We start from the raw sequence: 19,062 nt of genomic DNA on the forward strand, positions 1-19,062 counted from the left end.
GTCACAACCAGTGCCACACTGCACCGCTTCGTGTGGAATATTTTTCCTCACTGTTGGTATTTCTGTTGTGCTATCAAAAACGGTTGTGCTAATCCTTTGAGAAAGGGATGCTGAGGCAATTCTTTAATCATTTGGCACAAAGTTATTTTGGCTGGGGCATAAATTTGAGTCTCAGTCATGTAGAATAATGCAACATTCCATCTATCAAGTATTCACTTTGATTGAAGAGCTTTCTTTATGTCATTAACTTCCATCTGAAAGGAAAAAACAAAGAAGTAAATTTGTTGAAATCAGATGTTTTAACAAACTAAGGCACAGTCGGTGCAGTTTGAAAAGCACATATTTCATTCTGTCCACAGGTGTCAGTACAGGCTTTATATCACCCTTATTTCCAAAGATTTCACAAACTGAGGTGACCTTCTCAGCTGCACAAGGTGACTGGTCATGGCTTCCTCCCTTCAGAGCTAGGTAAGCACAGTCATTGACCATGCGCCAACACCTCTTGAACTCTCTCAGTTCTCAGTGATGACTGCCACAGCCTGTGCAACTTGCTGCCAGGAAATAACTCAGCGAACTGTGCCCATGCCCAGGCACTTACACCCAGCACAACTGAACTGCCACTGACTGCAAACACCCATAGCTGATCAGGAAAACCTGGGGAGGCCTGAGGGCGGCTGCAGCTCCTCACAGGGAGTGGAGGGGCAGCGCTGAGCTCTGCTCTGTGTGACAGCGACAGGGCCCGAGGGAACGGCGTGGAGCTGCGTCAGGGGAGGGCGGCTGGGGGTCAGGGAAAGGGGCTGCACCACAGGGCGGTGGGTGGGGAACAGGTTGGGCTCAATGATCGTTTTAGGTCCCTTCCACCTTGAGACAAACTCTGATTCTACTTCAATTTGAGCTGAACGTGAATTGTGTGCTACTACAAGCTTATGTGTTTGCATGCATGAAGTTCTTTACACGGCCCTGGAGCACAGACATTGATGATCCCCTGTTCTGCCACTCTTTGTCATGCTCCCAAGTCCTCTTCTAAGCAGCCCAGTGAAATTACAGTTCGATTTTCTATCCCTAGTACAAAGATAAAGTACAGTTGACCTATTCCATAGAAATATAAAACATAATCAATACTAAAGCTCTTATCAAGTACATTACACTTCAAAATCTGGAAAAGCAGATTCAAAGTCATTCCACGATGAAGCTGCACTGTCTGTGACCCTACCAAAGGTGCTTTGGTCCCTTATGCAGGAAGGGCAGAACACTGCTTGGAAACACTAAATCAATTTGCCAACTTAGGTACTATACAAACTATGATAGCAGTAACTGGCTCTTAATCCTAACGCCATCTTTTATATTATTTATGATGCTTTAGTGAAGGCAACCTGAATTCAGCCTATAAAACAGACATAAAAATCTTGCAACGTGAAATATAAAATACAAAATATAAAGCTTTGGGAGAGAGTAAATCATTTAAAAATGCACTATTCCACTTGTGACAAAATCAGACCATTAAAATTGAGACTAAAGAAATATGCTTGGAAGCCTTTATTGTGTTCTTTTGCTTGGTATTCGTCTATTTGGGCTGGTGACTTTTTAGATAATTATCTTTTTTTTTTTTTTCTGTAAGAAACCAAAACTGCAATACATATGACACAGACTGGCAAGGTGATGAAGGGAATTGGTACCTCCTTTCAGAAATGGTAAAAGCTTTTGATTTGCTGGAACCTAAGCATCTTATCAGAGCTTTATGTCCTGTACCTGAGGCTAAATCAAACCTGCCAATATTTCCATAGCACTATAAATGATTTAAGTACCTGCAATCGTAGACGGATCTTTTTTTCTTCATCCAATTCAGACAGCAACTGCTTAATCTCTTTTCTGTTAAAAGAATGCAATAACAAAGTTGGAATGCAAATATTGAAACTAGTAAAACACAAAGGATCGCCTCCTGGAGACATATTTTCCCTTCTTCGCTACTTATTTCTTTTTTATCCCCAAAGAACTAATTAAAGTAAGTATACTCTTGTATATTACATACCATAGAGAAGTAACGCTATCTATAAAAGGGCAGTCTCTCCTCCTGCTAATTAATAATATGAGTAATATATTTCCTTCTAACAGTCCTGCATCCACAGCTTTTGCTCTTGGCTAGCTGTATCAATATTTTATCAGTACCCAGTTGTCTTTTTTTCAAATAAAATGTAGATAGACTGGCTGTTGGTAGGTTATAAGGGCTGGTAACACAAAACCTCCCCATCCTGTAACGTATTCAAGCCAGTTAAAAGCTTCTTGTGCTAACAATACAATGTAACCTTCCCACATTCCCATTGAAATGAGCTCACCTTGTGACGGATGCCACTGGGTGGGAGCAGCCCATATAAGAAGGGCTGGGAAAACTAGAGGACCAGGAGCCAAGCTACAGGGTGAAGACATGGGGCTTGGTGTCTACTTCCAGTTTGAGATGTGCCCTCTTGCAATGGCTCTTCTCAAAACCCATCCACACCCGTGTTCTGCTACAGTCTCTGCAGTCTGCTTTCCCTTTTCTTTTTCCCCTTTTCTTTTTCCTACTTGGGCTACAGTTTCCAAAACATCAACATTCTCCCCCAGGAATAGCAAAAAACTATGTGACAGAGCACGTTTCTCCTTCTGAAATAGGAAGCTTAAAGAAAGTTGTCCAGCCCTAAGATAACATGCAGAGTCATAATTCCAAAGGTCTTCAAATGTCCTAATTACAAATTAGTTATGCCTTTTGAAATACAAGCTTCCTCTGAACGTGCACTAAGAATGAAACAACACACTGATCTAACTTTTTAGGAACCTGTGTGAAATTTGTACTACTACCAGTACAAATGCCCTCTCGTTAAGATCAGTGCATGGTGAGTTCCAAATAGTTACTAGCACATTAAACAATAAAAAAATTATTCAGTGCTAATTCCTTCTAACTTAACTTATTCAACAGTCCACAAACATCTGCAATCAGTGCAGAGTAATGTATATGAAGACAAGCTCCAGAAGACACTGATGTCACACTTACTGGATGACTTACAGTACTTACTTTTGCTGGTCTTTCATCGTTTCAATGATAGTTCTTAGCTCCTTAACTTGTGTTCTCAGCTCCTCCAGGGCAGTCTGACCCTGGCTCAAGTGTTCAGTCTTTGGCTTTCCTTCTGCACCAAGTAGGGATGGGGAATTCGACCTGTGGCCTGTTGTTCCCATAGCAATTGAATGAAATCCAGGTGATGGTGAAGGGGATAGAGATGGTTGTACATTACTGCCACTAGCCAAACCTCCTGGCTTTGGAGGCAATGGAGTTTTATTATCAAATGCCTGTCAAAAAAAAAAAAAAAAAAAAAAAGGTGCCAGGAGAAACCTTCATGAAAATCAGACCTATAACAAACATTAAGTACTTACTTTGCTGCTCTGTAGTAATGCTGAAAGTCCAGAGTCAAAGCACGAGAGATGCAACAAGTAGGTAAATTATCTTTGTACTTCTACATCAGAGAGGGTCTAGCTGGGACCTGTTATTTCAGAGCTTCAGTGGAAGTTTCCACAGTTGCTAAAACTAACCAGCAAAAACCACTTCCAAGATCTTAGACCCCGCGGTATAATGAAACAAGGACGGATACCCACTGCTTCTCATAGAAGATTGTAGGAATGTGCCTGCATTTACTGAGGTCTCCTGCAAAGCACAACATTAAGGCCAAAAATCCAAATTGCATTTTTTGCAGATTACATTTACGGTTTTCAATTAAGCACCTTGGATATGGATTCTTCCATATCTGTCATTGTCTTAAAATTAAAAAAAAAAAACAACAGGCAACATTTGTGTGGTTACCTTGAAAATTTCTGGCTTAGCTCAAAAACATCCCGTGCTTCTTGAATTGCAATCCAGTGCTCTACTTAGTAGACAAGGTATAGACAACACCTACTGTATAAGATCCATTACTTCATTGCACACACAGAACAGTGTAAAAGTACAGATGTCACACTGGCAAGTAAGGTAAGTCTTAATTGTTCATCACATTATTACTTGGTAATGCTAATGTGGGCATTATATGATGTGTACCAGAACTAGCTAAATTCTGATTGTTGGGCCAGAGTAAGAGAAAGTGCTAGACAGCCCTTGAATTCTCTCATTGGAAAAGAGATACTGAAACTGAATAGCAAAAAAGATACTGAGAAAAAATATTATGCAAACACAGATACATGATAAGCGAAAACTTGAGGACTAGAGCAATGGCACTAACTCAACAAAGTAATTCAGAGAAAAATTAGCAATCAGATGACAACTAGAGAAAAAGTGGTGAGGAGAGAAAAGCAGGATCCACCAAGTTCTGTAGAAAACTGTTTTCTCTACTACATGGGAGTGACTGAGTGCAGAACCTGCCCCAGACAAACACTGCATAGAAGAAAGTCCTCTGTGAAACAAATAGTGTGACCAGATATAGAAAAATGCATTATAAATCACAAGAGAGATGAATAATAATCCTGGTGGCTTGAATGCTTGACTGTTGTGATCTTAATGATGCCCCTTTAACGTTTCACGTACGTGTATGAATGTCTGAGAAGCAATGTATGTACCTGCAACCAGATTCTTCATGGATAATAATCCTTCAACAACCTGATGCAAGTTTCCTTTGAACTGAATGGGGATGTCAGGCAGCAAGTGAGCAAGGCACAACTGGTGCCATCCACACTGAACATGTTACGCCACATCTCATCTATCCATCTGGATCAAAGCCTCAGCCAGACACTTTCTTATAGCAGTCTTCGTGTTTTAGAGGAACAAGATCTACATTGTTGCCATGCCAGCATATCATTTACGAATGTTGGCCCAAGAATATTCATTAATTCAAACGCACCCAGAAGAGGGAGCTATATAGCAAAACATTATTCTCATAATTCTATCACAGAAGTGACTGCATCTTTCAAATAAGTCTTGAAATACAAATAGTATTAAAAATATAAATATTACAATGTAGTATTTTTATTAGCCAAGGTATCCTTATGTACTATAGCACCAAACTCTAAGGCCTGATCTATTTATTCCTTCCATAGTATTTGATAATTTCACAGTTTTCTACCAAGACAAAGTAAGAATAGCACAAGCCTATATGATAAATACAGTTACACGAGTATAAAAAGTGACTATACTTGCAAATTTTAATTCACATACTGTTAGAATGGCCCAAAGAGTTGTACTTATTTGCTCTGCTCAAAGACTTATCTCATGTAAACTCAATTTACAGCTGCAAAAAAAGGCCTTTGTTTCTAACATCTATTTTCCTAGCTTCTCTGAATCTGTGAAGTGCAATTACACTAGAAAGATTTTTGTTCATACTATGTTTATGGAGGCATTTAACTCTGCAATTCACTTTAGACTTTTCAAACACAGAACGGCCTTACCATTTCTACGTTACTTTAAAGGACCGGTTACAAAAGTGGTTGTTGTGTTAATATTAAAGGAATTACTATTGAAAGTAACTATTTGAATAATGTTTTCAAAAATTAAAATACCCGCACAGTAAGGATGAACAATTAATTCCAATTAATTTACCTGTGATATTGTAACAGTTCTTGATTTCTTCGACACTTCAATAGTTTTGTGTGTAATGGAAACATGCTCTTCCTTCTCTTCCTCAGGACTTGGTGAGTCAAAGAAATCTGGGCTTGAAAGGGACGACTAGGTAGAGACAAGAAAAAAAGCAGATATTTTCACTGTATAAGGATTTAACACAGGAATAAGAAAAGCATCAATGTGGTTTTGATTTGGTGGTGGTTTTTTTTGGTCATAATTTCCAAAGTAACAACCCGAAATTCAGCACTCTCCCTCCTTCCATTTTTTGTTTTGCTTGCAGGGCTAGATGAAATGAGAAATTCTTAGAGATTTGGATTCAATGTGAATTTCCACCTTTGCCTTGCATTATACTCTAAGACTAAAGCACCTTCCTGTCTACCTTACTTGGCCAGGATATTCTGCATGCTGTGGGGTGTCAGCCCTGCCACTGCTTTGCCTATAGTGCAGGTCTTGCTTTGCTGCTCTTTTGAGGAGTCTCACTACTGCCTATGCACACTGATGGCACAGTACAGGTCTGCCATAGGCCTTTGCAAAGGTGCAAACAAGGAAGGTTTTTCTCTGTCCCTTGTCCATTTACCCATGCATTTGTCAGGGGAAGAAAAGTCTCTGAACTTCTTCTAGGTTTCTGTATATTTGTGCTCATAGACAAATTTGAAAGACTTTTTGTTTGTTCTTTATTAGTTTCACAACACTCCTTTACACTTCCCCCACTTCATTTTTCTTCAGCCACGTGAACATGGGTATCATCAGCAGTTGTTCTCATTCTCATATTCCAGAATGCAGGAAGTGTGGAAAAAACAATCCCCAATCCCCACAGAAAAAAGACTGAAAAACTGAGCTGCAGATTCCAAAGCAAGGTTTCTGAGACCAACTGGTCTAAAAATACTAGAAATTCAAGTCACCCCTTTATTTACAGGTGTCAGCTTAAGGAGAAGAAATGATTGATGGAGATGCATGAGGAGAGTTGCTGAAGACCATCAACGGTCTGCTGTCCTCAAACTCTGCTAACTGGCCCAAAGGGAAATCCTTCCTTTGGGAAATGCTTTTAAAATCCTTGATATTTTGCACAAACTAATTTATTCCAAAGTTTTTTTATAGAGCTTTATTTTGGCCTCAGCCATGGTTGGCAAGGAATACCTGGCAGCACCCAAAGGGGGGAGGGCAGGGTACAAATCTCACAAGGGAGGGAATGTTTTAAACATTAGCATTCAAAACATTGGCAGCCTTTAGACACAAATTTTCCTGCATCTCTCTGCCTCACTGTACATGTGAAGGAATGGCTGTGTAAATGGATTAAAAGCATCAGGGAACAGAAAGACAGAGAAGAAAAAGTTCAGGAAAAATCTTTTAAAAATCAAATTACACTTACAGATGTGAAAGACTGGGAGGGTGGTCGCCTGCCAGTAGCTTTTGGTCTGGTTGTAGTTGGATGATTAAGCTTCTCAGCAATTGGTACTACAGAGTCAAAACCTTCCAAGTCTTAAAAATAAAACAGAATTGATTTGATTTTCTGGCAACTATTCTGAAAGGGAAAACAATCACTTTTTTCTTTTCTTTTAATTTCGAAGAAACCAAATCCCATTTTTTCCATTGTATTACAGCATTCTGAGCACATTTAGACAACATGATGTCACTAAAAGAACCTGGAAGTCAGAGGCAGCTGCAGTCCAGTTGCTCTTGCTATGCACAAGGGCCCTTCTACCTCAAACACAACAAAGGAGAAATGAGCAGATGAGCCTCTGGTTTTGTTTACGTTCAGCACAGTGAGAGCGAAATGACAACGCAGATCCTATGGTAATGAGCAGTTTCAAAATTTCCATCTTGCTATTAGAAGGATTAGTAATTTTTTTTCCAAACAGCTGGAGATAGAATACAGCACACACGTTGTCTCACATGCTGTATAGCCAGCGCTGCTAGCAGCACCACAGACAATTGCTCACAGGATCAGAGAATGTCCGTGCTGGAGCTGGATGGAGCTGCAGGTTTCTGGATGCCTGCAGCTGGAGGCAGCAGAGTTTCCAGAAGCTGAAGATGAGGAGATTATCTCCAGCAGTTCAGAGGTTAAGCAAAAACTCCTGCAGGCTCCGGAAGAGGTAAAAAGCCCACGACTGTCTTTGTGGTTAATAAAATGCACTGGGAAGGTGCTTGCTGAATCCAGCCACGTGTTTATGTGAAAGAACGATGCGAAGGCTGACGGAATACTGCAGCTCATGATTACGTGCCTGAACCAAATGGCTTAACACCTTTCATCTATTTTTATGGGTGATATCAGTTTCAGTCACCTCAATTTCAGAACGCCCTATCGCGTATGTTAAACAGAAATGATTGAGAAAACATACAAGAGTCCAGGCACGATAAATCCAAATTCTGAAGAATTACTTTCAGGCATGAATCAAATGCTAGAATTTTATTACTCAGAGACCATTTTTCACCGCATACGTGAGGGAAATACAGCTTGTAATTTAACAGTGCTCTTAATTTTCCAATCTGCTGCAGAACAATGAGTCTCTAAAGTTCAAGCATTACTGCTGTGTTACAAAGATGGTACAAAATCACATAACAGAAAAACAAACCTGTGTTTGTGCAATAAACAATGCACACTGAAGGACACTTAAATGAATTCAAGTACTTGCGAATTGGCAGCTAGGAAACAAATGGGATTAGACGTTCTTGATTCAGGAACATTTTTCCATCCCAGGGAGATTTAGAAAAGGGTTAAAAAAAAAAGAGACACCTCTTTCAATAGCCCTGAAATAGTCAGAGGTTATTCATCTCTAAACTTTATTTAGAGCAACTCTTCCTATATATAACCAGTGACACCACTGTCGTCTGCCAGGTATTTCTCTCACTGCTTCCTTATTGACTGTTGCAGCCTTTGCCATGAGGTATCAACACAGTCAGTCAATAGCAATTTGGTAATCCAAAGCTTTGAATGAATGCAAGTATTAGGTGAAGCTACAATGCTTTGAAAAGAAAAATGAGCTAACCCAAACAGATTACACAAAACTACAAGGGAGCACACAGACCTCCAGGGTTATAGGAGAGGAGAAGTGGAAGTAAAATAATTATTTTCTGGAAGAAACATCAGCCTAAATATAGGGTTTGGCTTCCAGAATAGCCAGCTTGAATCTGATGTGTGAGATAGCTAAATGCCTTCTTAAGATCACACGGCAAATCAGCAATGTATTTTTATGCATTGTCTTTGTATTTGCTACTGTGTTTAGTTAGGTTGAAAGCAAGAAAATATTGCCATCAATAACAGACTTCCCATAAACACGTGAAATTCACATACACAAGTACAAATGGTGACTTGAAGCAGCACTCTGCTTGCCCCAGCTGCTCTTCCCCACCTAACCATCTTCACTGTTTTTTTCCTGACCTAGTTTTAATTCAGCTTATCTTCCAAAAATGTGTGCCAAGCCACACAAATACCTGTGCTGAAGACAGGATCAGTAGCTGCTAAAGCTGAGAGAAGGAGGCTATTGCTATGAGGGCAGTAAACTGACTGCAGTTATCTCCATGAGAATACATGTGAGTGCTCTAGTGCACAATTTCTCTTTTTCCACTTCCTTTGTAAGTGCCACTCTCTCTTCCTCTGTTCTTACATAGGATAAATATCTATCCTAAAAATGGAAAACATTAATGAAAAGAAAAAAAAACAACAGTGACAGTGTTAACACAGTGTGTTTCTTTGGCCTAAGTAAACTGTTACCTAGACTTCTATGTCTGATTTAAAAAAAAATAAATTAAAAAAATCATGTTTCAATTGCAAAATGTATTGATAACAGCAGACAAGGGTACATATTTTTGTTCAGAAGACCCATGGGCACTCACAGATGAAATGTACTTCATACATTTTATGAATACCAAGAAACACAAACATTCCTGTGCAAAGCTTCTGCTAAGAAGAAATAATGGGAAGAAAGATGATAACTGTCCATTTCTTCTACTTTTGAATGCATTCCTGATGGCCAGAAAAATGAACTAAAGCAGCCCATTCCTACGCTGAATTTTAGAAAAGGAGTGGAGCAGAGCAGATGTTGGAAAGGTTCCGCTGGTAAAATCTACAGCCAAACTGGTAAAATCACAGCCATTCAGCTGACGCTGTAAATGAGACTCTATTTAAGTGTAAGGGACAGCACTTGGTAACACGCTAAAACAGTAAACCCATCTCCCAAAACTTCATATGCTCTTTTATCGTCTCCTCCCAGTTTGTTGTCCTTATTTAGATGTGGTTCTCACTCACAAATCCCTTCTGCATTGAAGATAATCACCACCTTCCCTGAGCACTCACAGAGATTCCCACCTGCTATACTAGTGAAGAAAATGAGGAACAAAACCACAAAAAAGACCTCTGCCTTACTATCATCTATACTGCAGCTTCAGTAATTAACTCACTTACAGAGGTTATTTGATTTTTTTATTGTTAACAGAAAGCCAGGCTATAGGTGTGACTAGACCACACTTACCAAAGTTATTAAATGCATCCATCTATTTTGGAGAGTATTTCTCCAGTCATCAGGCACTGCAAGCTTAAATTTACAGACTGATCAAATTGTAAAACTTTCCTGAGAAGGGCCAAATGAGAGGCCATTAAAATGTGATCTACCATATTCAAAGCATGTTAATTGCCAGTAAGGCAGCATCAGCATCCAACAGAATTGAAGGGTGCCTTGGTCCAGCTTTCTGTGTCTGTTAATAGTAACCAGTAAAGAAGGTTCTCTTAAACACACAGAAGACAGGAGAAAGCCTTCAATTAACAGTGATAATCTGTAATTAAGAAAAAAAAAAAAATCCTAATAAAAAAAAATAGGTGATAGTTGTTCTACAAATAAATAGATGCACTGAGCTTTCTTACTGCTTTGGTGGTCAAGCTGGCAATTTATGCGTACTGGTGTAGTACACCCAAAAAAACGCCCAGCTTACTGAGCAAACACAGCTATAGGAATAAACTGGAGAAATACTGACTGTGCAAAAATTATTCCCTGGTATCTTTCCATACCCTTAAGAATAGGATTTCCTGCCCCCTTAAGAATAGGATTTTTTTCACCACTCTTGTGTTTGCTAGAAGACATGGCCACCGTGTTTTCAAACAGTATCCAGATTCAGAAAAACAAATTCGAGGAAAAAGTTCTGAGTTTTTCAGATTTGTACCTTCCTGGAAAACAACTTCCAATCCATCCAGAAGAATTCCCAGGAAGGAATTAAATGGCTACACTTCCTTCCTTGTTCCCCTCCTCCAGGCATTCATTTACTATTCTAGCAGAAATTGTGCCTAGGCCCCACTCTGGCTTTTTTTTTCAGTCTTTGGGCAAAGTCATTTCTACATAATGAAGATAGAAAGCTTTCTGAATTAGCAGAGAAATTTCACCTTGGGAAAAACGAAGTGGAAAGTGATGGATAATATCAGAATCAACATATTCAGAATGCTAATGGCAAGATTTCGGAGAAGAGAAATACAGCAGGGCTGGAATAAATGAGGCCAAGGTGGCATTCAATTCATTTGAAGAGGACAACGTCACAAAAAAATCACAGAGGTAGATTTCATTTCATTATCATATTCAATACATTTAAAGGATTGACAACAGGCTAGTTAAATGATGTACTGTCTTTAAACACATTAATCCTGAAAGCTATCCTGCATCAAATGAGACAGATATGGCAAGTGAGATCTTCTGCATTAAAGTCAGTTCAATACACAGTGATAATTAAAAAGCAACTCAACAGAGAATACGAATATTACTGGGAATTTTCACAAGCCCAGAATTGTTCTAACTACTTCAAGTACTCAGGTTCTGCTCATCTCTCCCTGCTGAGCAACATTCCACCCTTCAAGGAACACTGCTGCACTTTCAGTCAGGTTCATGGTAGCAGGATCACACCCAGGATAATCTGCTGACTCTTTTCTAATTCACTTCTAGCAGGAGGGTTCCCTGGCCACAGAGTTGCTCTGCATAAGACTGTCTGGTCAGTCTGCCCACGACTCTTCGCTCTGGGTGGAAAAACCTATGCTGGCCTGGCTTCCTTGGACAGCCACTGGACAGCCACCTTTCCTAAAACATGTGATTTGATTTTCACATTTCAGCCCCAAGTTTTATTGGCTCAGTAGCAGAATGTAGAAAGCTGCCATAATGATCTTAGCAAAGCACTTGCCAGTGTCCTCATCAGGATTTTATTTTTAACAATTCAGAAGATGCCAAGAAAGAGCTAAAAGGTCAAGGAAATTGAGCTAGAAGAAATGGATATGCTGTTTTCAGGCGCCTCCATTTGACACACATAGAGAATGACTTAAGTTTCTGTGTGACTGCTTTTTCTTCAGCACCCTCCAGGGCAAAAGACTTAATTAATTTACGTAATGGACTATTAGCATATCACTGATCACAATGTTTATAATTCACACCTAGGTTTATGGGTAATTTGGATTCAGTGACTTTTGAGTTCTGTTTCTTTGCTTTGCTATATTCAAATTAACATGAACAGTAGCACAGAAAGAAATAATTGTTCTAGGCAGATTACTGTCTTCACTATAGAAACCATATTTTGTCCTCCAACCTTTATATTCAGCAGTATTTTCCTTTTTCCAACTTTTACTCCGTGTCTTCAGGCAACGTAATTTTGTCTTACAATATATACACAATATATGTGAATATTATATATATATATATAAATAATATATATTATGTGAATATGTGAATAATTGTATATTGTGTATAATATACACAATATATGTGATTTAAGCACAAAAATCACAGAATCGTAGAATGGCTTGGGCTGCTCCATTCTATAACTTTTTACTGGAAAAATTCTTTGCTTTTTTCCCTGGTGTGGGCCAAGCCTTATTAGATCACTTTATTCCAGTAGAGGCACAGTGATCATCTCTCTTAGCAAATACGAGCACTTATTTGTTAGAACATGTTGAGTTTTGCAGCATTTGCAAATACAGCTCAAAGAAACTTTGAAGAAGTTGTGTTTGTTAGATAATTTCAAGTAGGGTATTTTTAAGTACCTTTCCAGGCATGTTGGCACCTGGCTTAGGGAAGGGACAGGAAAAGAGAACAGCTGATAACAGGGCTTGCGTTGGTGCTCCATGATCCTTCAGCAAATGCTCTGAGCAATAAAGTCTGAGGAAATGCTGAAAAATGCACTCATGTCAACCAGGCTTGAGGAAAACTCTTAAAATTCATACCGACACCGAATGTTTTGGCAGGAATCAATGGGTACATATGATTCTTCTGTTAGTATTGCTGAAGATTATTAACCGCTTTCATAAATACTATCCAAAACATGTAAAGAGCCAGGAAAAACACTGGAAGGATTGTGTCCACTTGGCTCTACGTGGTAGGTATCTGTGCAGATCAGTCTTTTGCAAAGTGCAGAAACTGCTTCATGTGTGGATTACCTGAACATTCCCACAACAGATACACTGCTTTTATTTCTTTGTGGCTTATTCTTTTAACCACTTTGTTTAAATCTCTTGCTATAAATGTGAAGTGGTATCAAAGTTACAATATTTTGTTCAGTAATCATTAGTGCTTGAGTCAGCAAACTAGTGCAGGTGTTAGCTGTTTCTTTTCGTCATTGCAATGGTTCTCAGAAGTAACAATTCTTTGTGTACATAAGAAGAAATAATCTAAATATTCAATGCATAATCTATTATATTAATTGATTAAATAATCAATTGCATAATCTAAAATTCAAGTTATGCAATAGGACATGAATTTAAACCAACTAAATCAACACAATTCTTCAGAGACTGCTCTTGTGTCAGTAGAAAAGGATTTACTTTCAATGTGGCTTTTGTTGCTTTAGAAGCACTTCAAAGTAAGTTCCAAAAGCCTCTGTAATTCTGGAACAGTAGTCTGGACATGAGACTTACAACAGATCTAACTGCTGTGATTTAACCACAGGAATACCAGAGGCAAGTTTTGGGTGACATGTCTGTGCAAGATCCTCTGAAAGTCACTGAATGCTTCTCCAATTTCTATGATTTTTTTCCCCCATTTCAGACTAGAAAACCATCAGAGCATGTAGCTAAATAACTTTTATTTTTTGACATTTAAGGGCATCATAATGGAATGCAAGCATTAAACTTTGTGATGACATCATCTGCCTGTAAGAGCATATTAATGAAATCACAGCATTGACAAACAGTGTATGCATACCGTACACTTCACTTACATCACTCAATTTTCTTAACCGAAAATAAAAGGAACTATAATGATTTCTCATTTCACTGCTATGGTGCAAGACTTCCTGTCACAGTACATTCCATTTCTACTTTGAATTAAAAAAATATGTAACTGCCAAGTACACATCAGCCGTTCAACAAAGTATTTATGTTTGTTACACGCTGTCAACTAAAGCAAACACAGGACAGGAAGGAAATGGAAAATAAAAGGCCTTACCCTCCTGAAATGAAGAATTACCCATGGCAAAGAGATGTGAATAGGAAAAGCTGGATGAAATATGTGTGGAAAGTAAAGTAAAGGCATCACTGAAAACAGGGAGAAAGAAAACAAAAGAAGTGAGGAGGAATAGGGAATGGCTCCTCTTAAATATTATATTCTGAGGGCTAGTTTTCCAGTGGCTTTTGGTAAGGAATGCAGAAAGAAGCAAAGGCATGAACAACAGTAGTAATAGCTGCAATTATGTTTACAATCAGCAGCGACATTGCTAACCAGGTCTTGCCTTTGCCTTTGCCAGTTTGCAAAATTGTAATCAAGGCTATATTATCATAAAAAAAATTCAAATGTCAAGTCAGAATTGAGCAAAACATGCTAGTGAAATCAAGCCATGCACTAGCATCTGCATAAAAATAACCTCTCATAAATGCAACTGACAGAATGTTATGTGCAGTATTACACATCACGTTAGCCTTGCTCAAGCAACTGTGGCCTTCTCAAGTAAAGTTGAGTGAGAATGTATCTAAATGTGATTTAGATCACTGACAGCAGAAGTTCTAGGGATTTGATATTTCTTAGAAAACAGTAAGGTAACTTTCCCAAAGCAGGCAGTGTTTGCCACTGATCTGGAATGGGGGACGTAGGCAAGTTTTGAACCTACATTCTTCAGTTCCCCTCTGCATATTGTTTCTCAGCTGCTGGTTATATTATCATCTTTGTTGTTGCTCTTCACTTACTGGATTTTGAGAGATGACATATGGCAGGACACCACATGTTCTCACCCTTCCTCCTTTAGGAGGGCTTTTAAGCAGCTATAGGACGTAAGTGTTGAGAAAGTGACAGCCAATGCCCAACAACCTCACTGTGACAAAGAAGCCAGGAAAGCTGTATTTATCTGCAGACCATGACTCACCCTTAATATCAAGCATAAGCCTGATACAGGATGAGGCAACTTGCAGCTAAACACTGCTTTCATCCATTTTCTCTACGAGAGCTGAAGGCATCCTGGAACTGTATCTGTGTTCATGAAGATATAGGCAGCATCCCTGTCACCAGAATGGGCATATATCTGAGTTACCATGAAGGCCATTTAACTTCAGTCTTCTGCAAAGGCTGCAGCTAAGTCTGACCAGGTCTGTCACGTAGGTCCCCTCTAATTAATTGTGTGAAACTGGATTAATGAAAAAACATACAACCATTAGATTTAACCAGATCCAATTTGACTGGAAGGATGAACCTGAGAGAAACAGGCTGCCTTTCCCACAAAGTGAGTGCGTGGGGACCGGGCAACCAGTAACACATACAACAGCCAGCTATAACCTGGACTCACAATGCCTTCTCCACTGCTGCTTAGGAAAATATTGGACACCATATACAGTCATCTGTTGTTTTTACTCATTACTCGTTTAGCCAAAAGACTGCACCAACCCTCTGTTTTCTTGTAAATAAATTAAAAATCTAGCGTATTTATCATAAATCTTTGCAATTACAGTGGCCTGCAGACTGTCCTTTCCTCAAAGTAAAAGACGTTAACACACTGTAAATTGTTTTGGCTTATCGAGTTTTAATTTATCGTTCTATCCTCTCTTAAAAGGTTATTTCTTCAGCAATATTTTAACAGGAGCCATCAAAAGCCTGCTGAAAATTCATATGAGTTATGACCTTCAGGTCAACTTCTATTCCAGAATCATCACTTTTTTTCTTTTTCTCTTTTAATAAGTTGTCTAACAGGCTAGGATGACATGACTTGCCCTTGCAAATGCCACTCGGGTTTGACCCCTATCAAGTTATACCTATCTAAGTATTCACACTATTCTATCCTTGGGCTCAATAGGTTTCCCCTGTAAGTGGTAACAGGAGGTCACAAGCTGAGCCCTTTGCAAAATGTTGTATATGTGGTTTGGTTTATGGACTCCTATTGGCTCCTACTCTCCACTGAAAAACAAACAACAACTTAGTTCCTGAAATGAACAAAAACCATAACAAATGACATTTTCCACCTACTCTTTTATAGGTTGTTCAAAACCATACAGTAAAACAAAGCACTCCATGCTTTTATCCTGATATCAATTTCAAAGAAACTCGCACCAGAATTATAAGAGTTTATTTTCATCACACAGTTATTTGCTATTTGCAATCAATCAGCTCTCTCTTTCAAGAACGCAAAGGCTTGCTGGCTTTGAAGCAAATTTATAAACAGAGCTAGTTTATAAATGGCAGAACGTGACTGCATTTCCACACTGTTCTTTCATATTTATAGTTATAATTAAAAATATTAATGCAATTTATCTCAAGCTTCTATCTTTCCATGTTTATTACAAAGAAAAATCCAACAGTACACACTACTTGGTTCTATGGAATAATGTTACTATCATAAACCAGGGAGCAACAGCAGAAGGTTAAGAAAAAGCAGACATATGGATGTTGGAATGCTCATAAATATGAAATTAATTTAGCATTTTATTTTTACATTTCAAGTAAAAGTCACAACTTTGAGCTATGCTTGCAAGTATGAAGAGAAGGCAGGTTTGGCAGTTAAAAACTTTCTATTTTATGAAATGGTCACTAATAAAGCAGTTTGTGCATAAACCTCCACACTGAAAGAACATTTAGTGCTGCCAGTGAAAGGTAGCAATGCTTATGCATTCAAGGTACCCTGCTTCTGCCTTTTACAAGATGGGTTTTCTCACAGCACAGCTGTGACTGCGCAGAGCGACAGCAGCAGCTGTCACTGTTGGATTTCTCAGTGGAGGTGAAGATGGCTGTCATGGGCTTTGCTTACAGCCCTGGGACAGGAGGAGAGCACCTTGCTTCGGAGTGCCACTTACTGCAGCACTCTCCTCTGCAAACATCTCCTGCACAGAAACTTCAGAAAGAAGGAGGGCGAGAGAAGATGGAAAAATAGCCTATCTTTACTCCTTTCAAGGTGATTTCTTGATTTAACTGTTTGTGTGGTAACTGTTTTAAACAGAAATTTAGACTTCCCTTTATCAGCGTTTTCAGTAGAATTGATTCAGATCGGCATGAATTTGATCTCCATTCCTTTGTACTAGAAAATGCAAAGATTACATTAAAAGCACCATTTTGCAGCATTAAAATTATGGCAAAACTAACATTACATCTGTTAAACAAATATGACATCGTTGGCCTTTTCACTTGTTTCACTTTTAAACAAAAACAACAGTTCTACTCAAAACAGCTCACTGTTTCATGTTTCTATTTGTGTTCTTCAACAGAAAAAAAACCCAAACAGAACCTTTTAAAGTACATCAGAAATGATTCCACAATTCTGCAACTAAAAATTGACATAAATCGCTCACATTCATTGCCAAATTCTCAGTCTGCTTTTTGGATCATAACAAAGTCTCTAAAAAGCAGACCTGCACCATAAATTTCTTAGGCAAACTATAAAAAGCTCTATAACTTACCGATGTCATTGCTTCTTTCAGAGGAGTCTTTCTCCAGTGCACTGGACACCGAACTCCCCACTAATTCCACTTTTGGACTATCACTCCTACATTTGGATCAAGAAGAGGACAGATTTTATTGGAGTTTGTGCATAGGTTACAGTAAATTGATAGCTAACCTGCAATTACTACCGAGAGAGGGAAATATTCTTCCCTTGTAGCAGCAGAGTAGCAGCAATGTGTCAGAGAGAGCAATCTCCAGTAAGCAAACATACCGTATGGATTAACCTTATCTCATTTCTCCTTAACACCTGTCAAAAAAGCCTATTTTAGACATTGCAGTGTCTAAATAATTCTCCAAATGTTCACAGCATCTCAACGTGAAGGAAATCTAAGGGCAAAGGGACAGCCTTCAATATCTTATTTGTAACTGTTTGTAATTAATTAGCTGGAGTAAATGACAGCGATGGGCTATCCAGAGCACTGCAGACAGGGTGAACCTTCGCAGAAGCGTTATGTGTCCTGACAGCTCTTACTCATAAATGCAGCTTCTCCAACAAAAGGAGACTGTCATTTATTTTTGCACATTACTTATGAGACTAGACTATGAAAATGGTTTTTCACAGATCCAATGAAACAAGATCACCTACTGTGCCTGAAAACGTCTTTGGAATAGACAAGCGTTGAGAGATGTGATACCTTATGGATATGAACCTTATAGAAATTCTGAAATCAAATGGGAGATCAAACATAACCAACAAGGTTATTCTTTCTACTCCCCTCACAGCTACTAAGTCTACAAAAATAATCTGACTATTGAAACAATTAAGAAAAAAAGGGCCAGTAGTAGGTGAGCAGCACAGCATTGCACAGGTCTCACAGACAAGTCCCTGAGGCATTTTCCATGGTTCCGTTTATGCAGTAAATTGTATTTAACATTATTATCATGTCACAAATATTTTTTTCTCCACAATAACTGTTCTCAGCATAGCAGTGAAACGATTAAGATGAATGTACTGTACTGGAATTATGGGTAAAAGTACCGATCATCCCTGGAACAACCCAGGCAGACGTGCATTCATATAAACACCAATTGAAAGTAAAACACAGGTGAACTCCTAATAGTCTGATGGCCTAATAGTCAGATGGCCTGAACCTCCACTTGTGACGGCAGCACATGAGTGAAACAGAAGGCATCTAGAAACCTTATTTCAGAATCCAGGAAGGCAGTGGTAGATGAAGAGCCTAAAGATTTGTCACAGATTAAGTGAATCTAATTATACAAAATAGATGGTACAGACAGTTTATGACGTGAAAAAAACCCCACCCTTGTTCGACACAACTATCAATTTGGCAGGTTGTCTGCAACAGGGAGGAAGCAATACACTCCTGGAATCACAAATTAATTGCTGAGATGATAAATAACATGATCCACCTGCTCAATTATTTTTCCTATCTTTTGGTTTTTCACCTATCAAAAAATGCATATGTATATATAAATATATAAGAAATAACATAATTTCTTGGCTCACACAACAATGAGCATCTGACTGCCTGTTCTGTTTTGCACACATGTATTTCCCAGCCAATTGAGAGCAACATATAAGTCAGAAGCACTTTAGGAAATGGACGACCACTCTTTTGGAGTAGATTCTTAATATGTTGTGACTCAGGGCTGAAAATC

At 38.7% G+C, this 19,062-nt stretch overlaps 1 protein-coding gene across 3 annotated transcripts in view; it reads right to left on the reverse strand.

Moving 5' to 3' along the window:
- Window positions 1-212: 212 nt before the first annotated feature.
- Window positions 213-19,062, reverse strand: part of SH3KBP1 (SH3 domain containing kinase binding protein 1) — a gene marked incomplete at both ends in the record, with an annotated part of 217,316 nt that continues 198,466 nt past the window's right edge. For all 3 annotated transcript variants that reach the window (XM_079541896.1, XM_079541895.1, XM_079541897.1), the window contains 6 exons: window positions 213-254; window positions 1,806-1,869; window positions 3,047-3,318; window positions 5,549-5,674; window positions 6,939-7,048; window positions 17,400-17,485. In XM_079541896.1, coding sequence (XP_079398022.1) covers window positions 213-254; window positions 1,806-1,869; window positions 3,047-3,318; window positions 5,549-5,674; window positions 6,939-7,048; window positions 17,400-17,485 — 700 coding nt within the window. The remainder of the gene's footprint in view (window positions 255-1,805; window positions 1,870-3,046; window positions 3,319-5,548; window positions 5,675-6,938; window positions 7,049-17,399; window positions 17,486-19,062) is intronic.

This window comes from Tetrao urogallus (assembly GCF_951394365.1).
Source record: "Tetrao urogallus genome assembly, chromosome: 1".
Classification (NCBI taxonomy): domain Eukaryota; kingdom Metazoa; phylum Chordata; class Aves; order Galliformes; family Phasianidae; genus Tetrao; species Tetrao urogallus.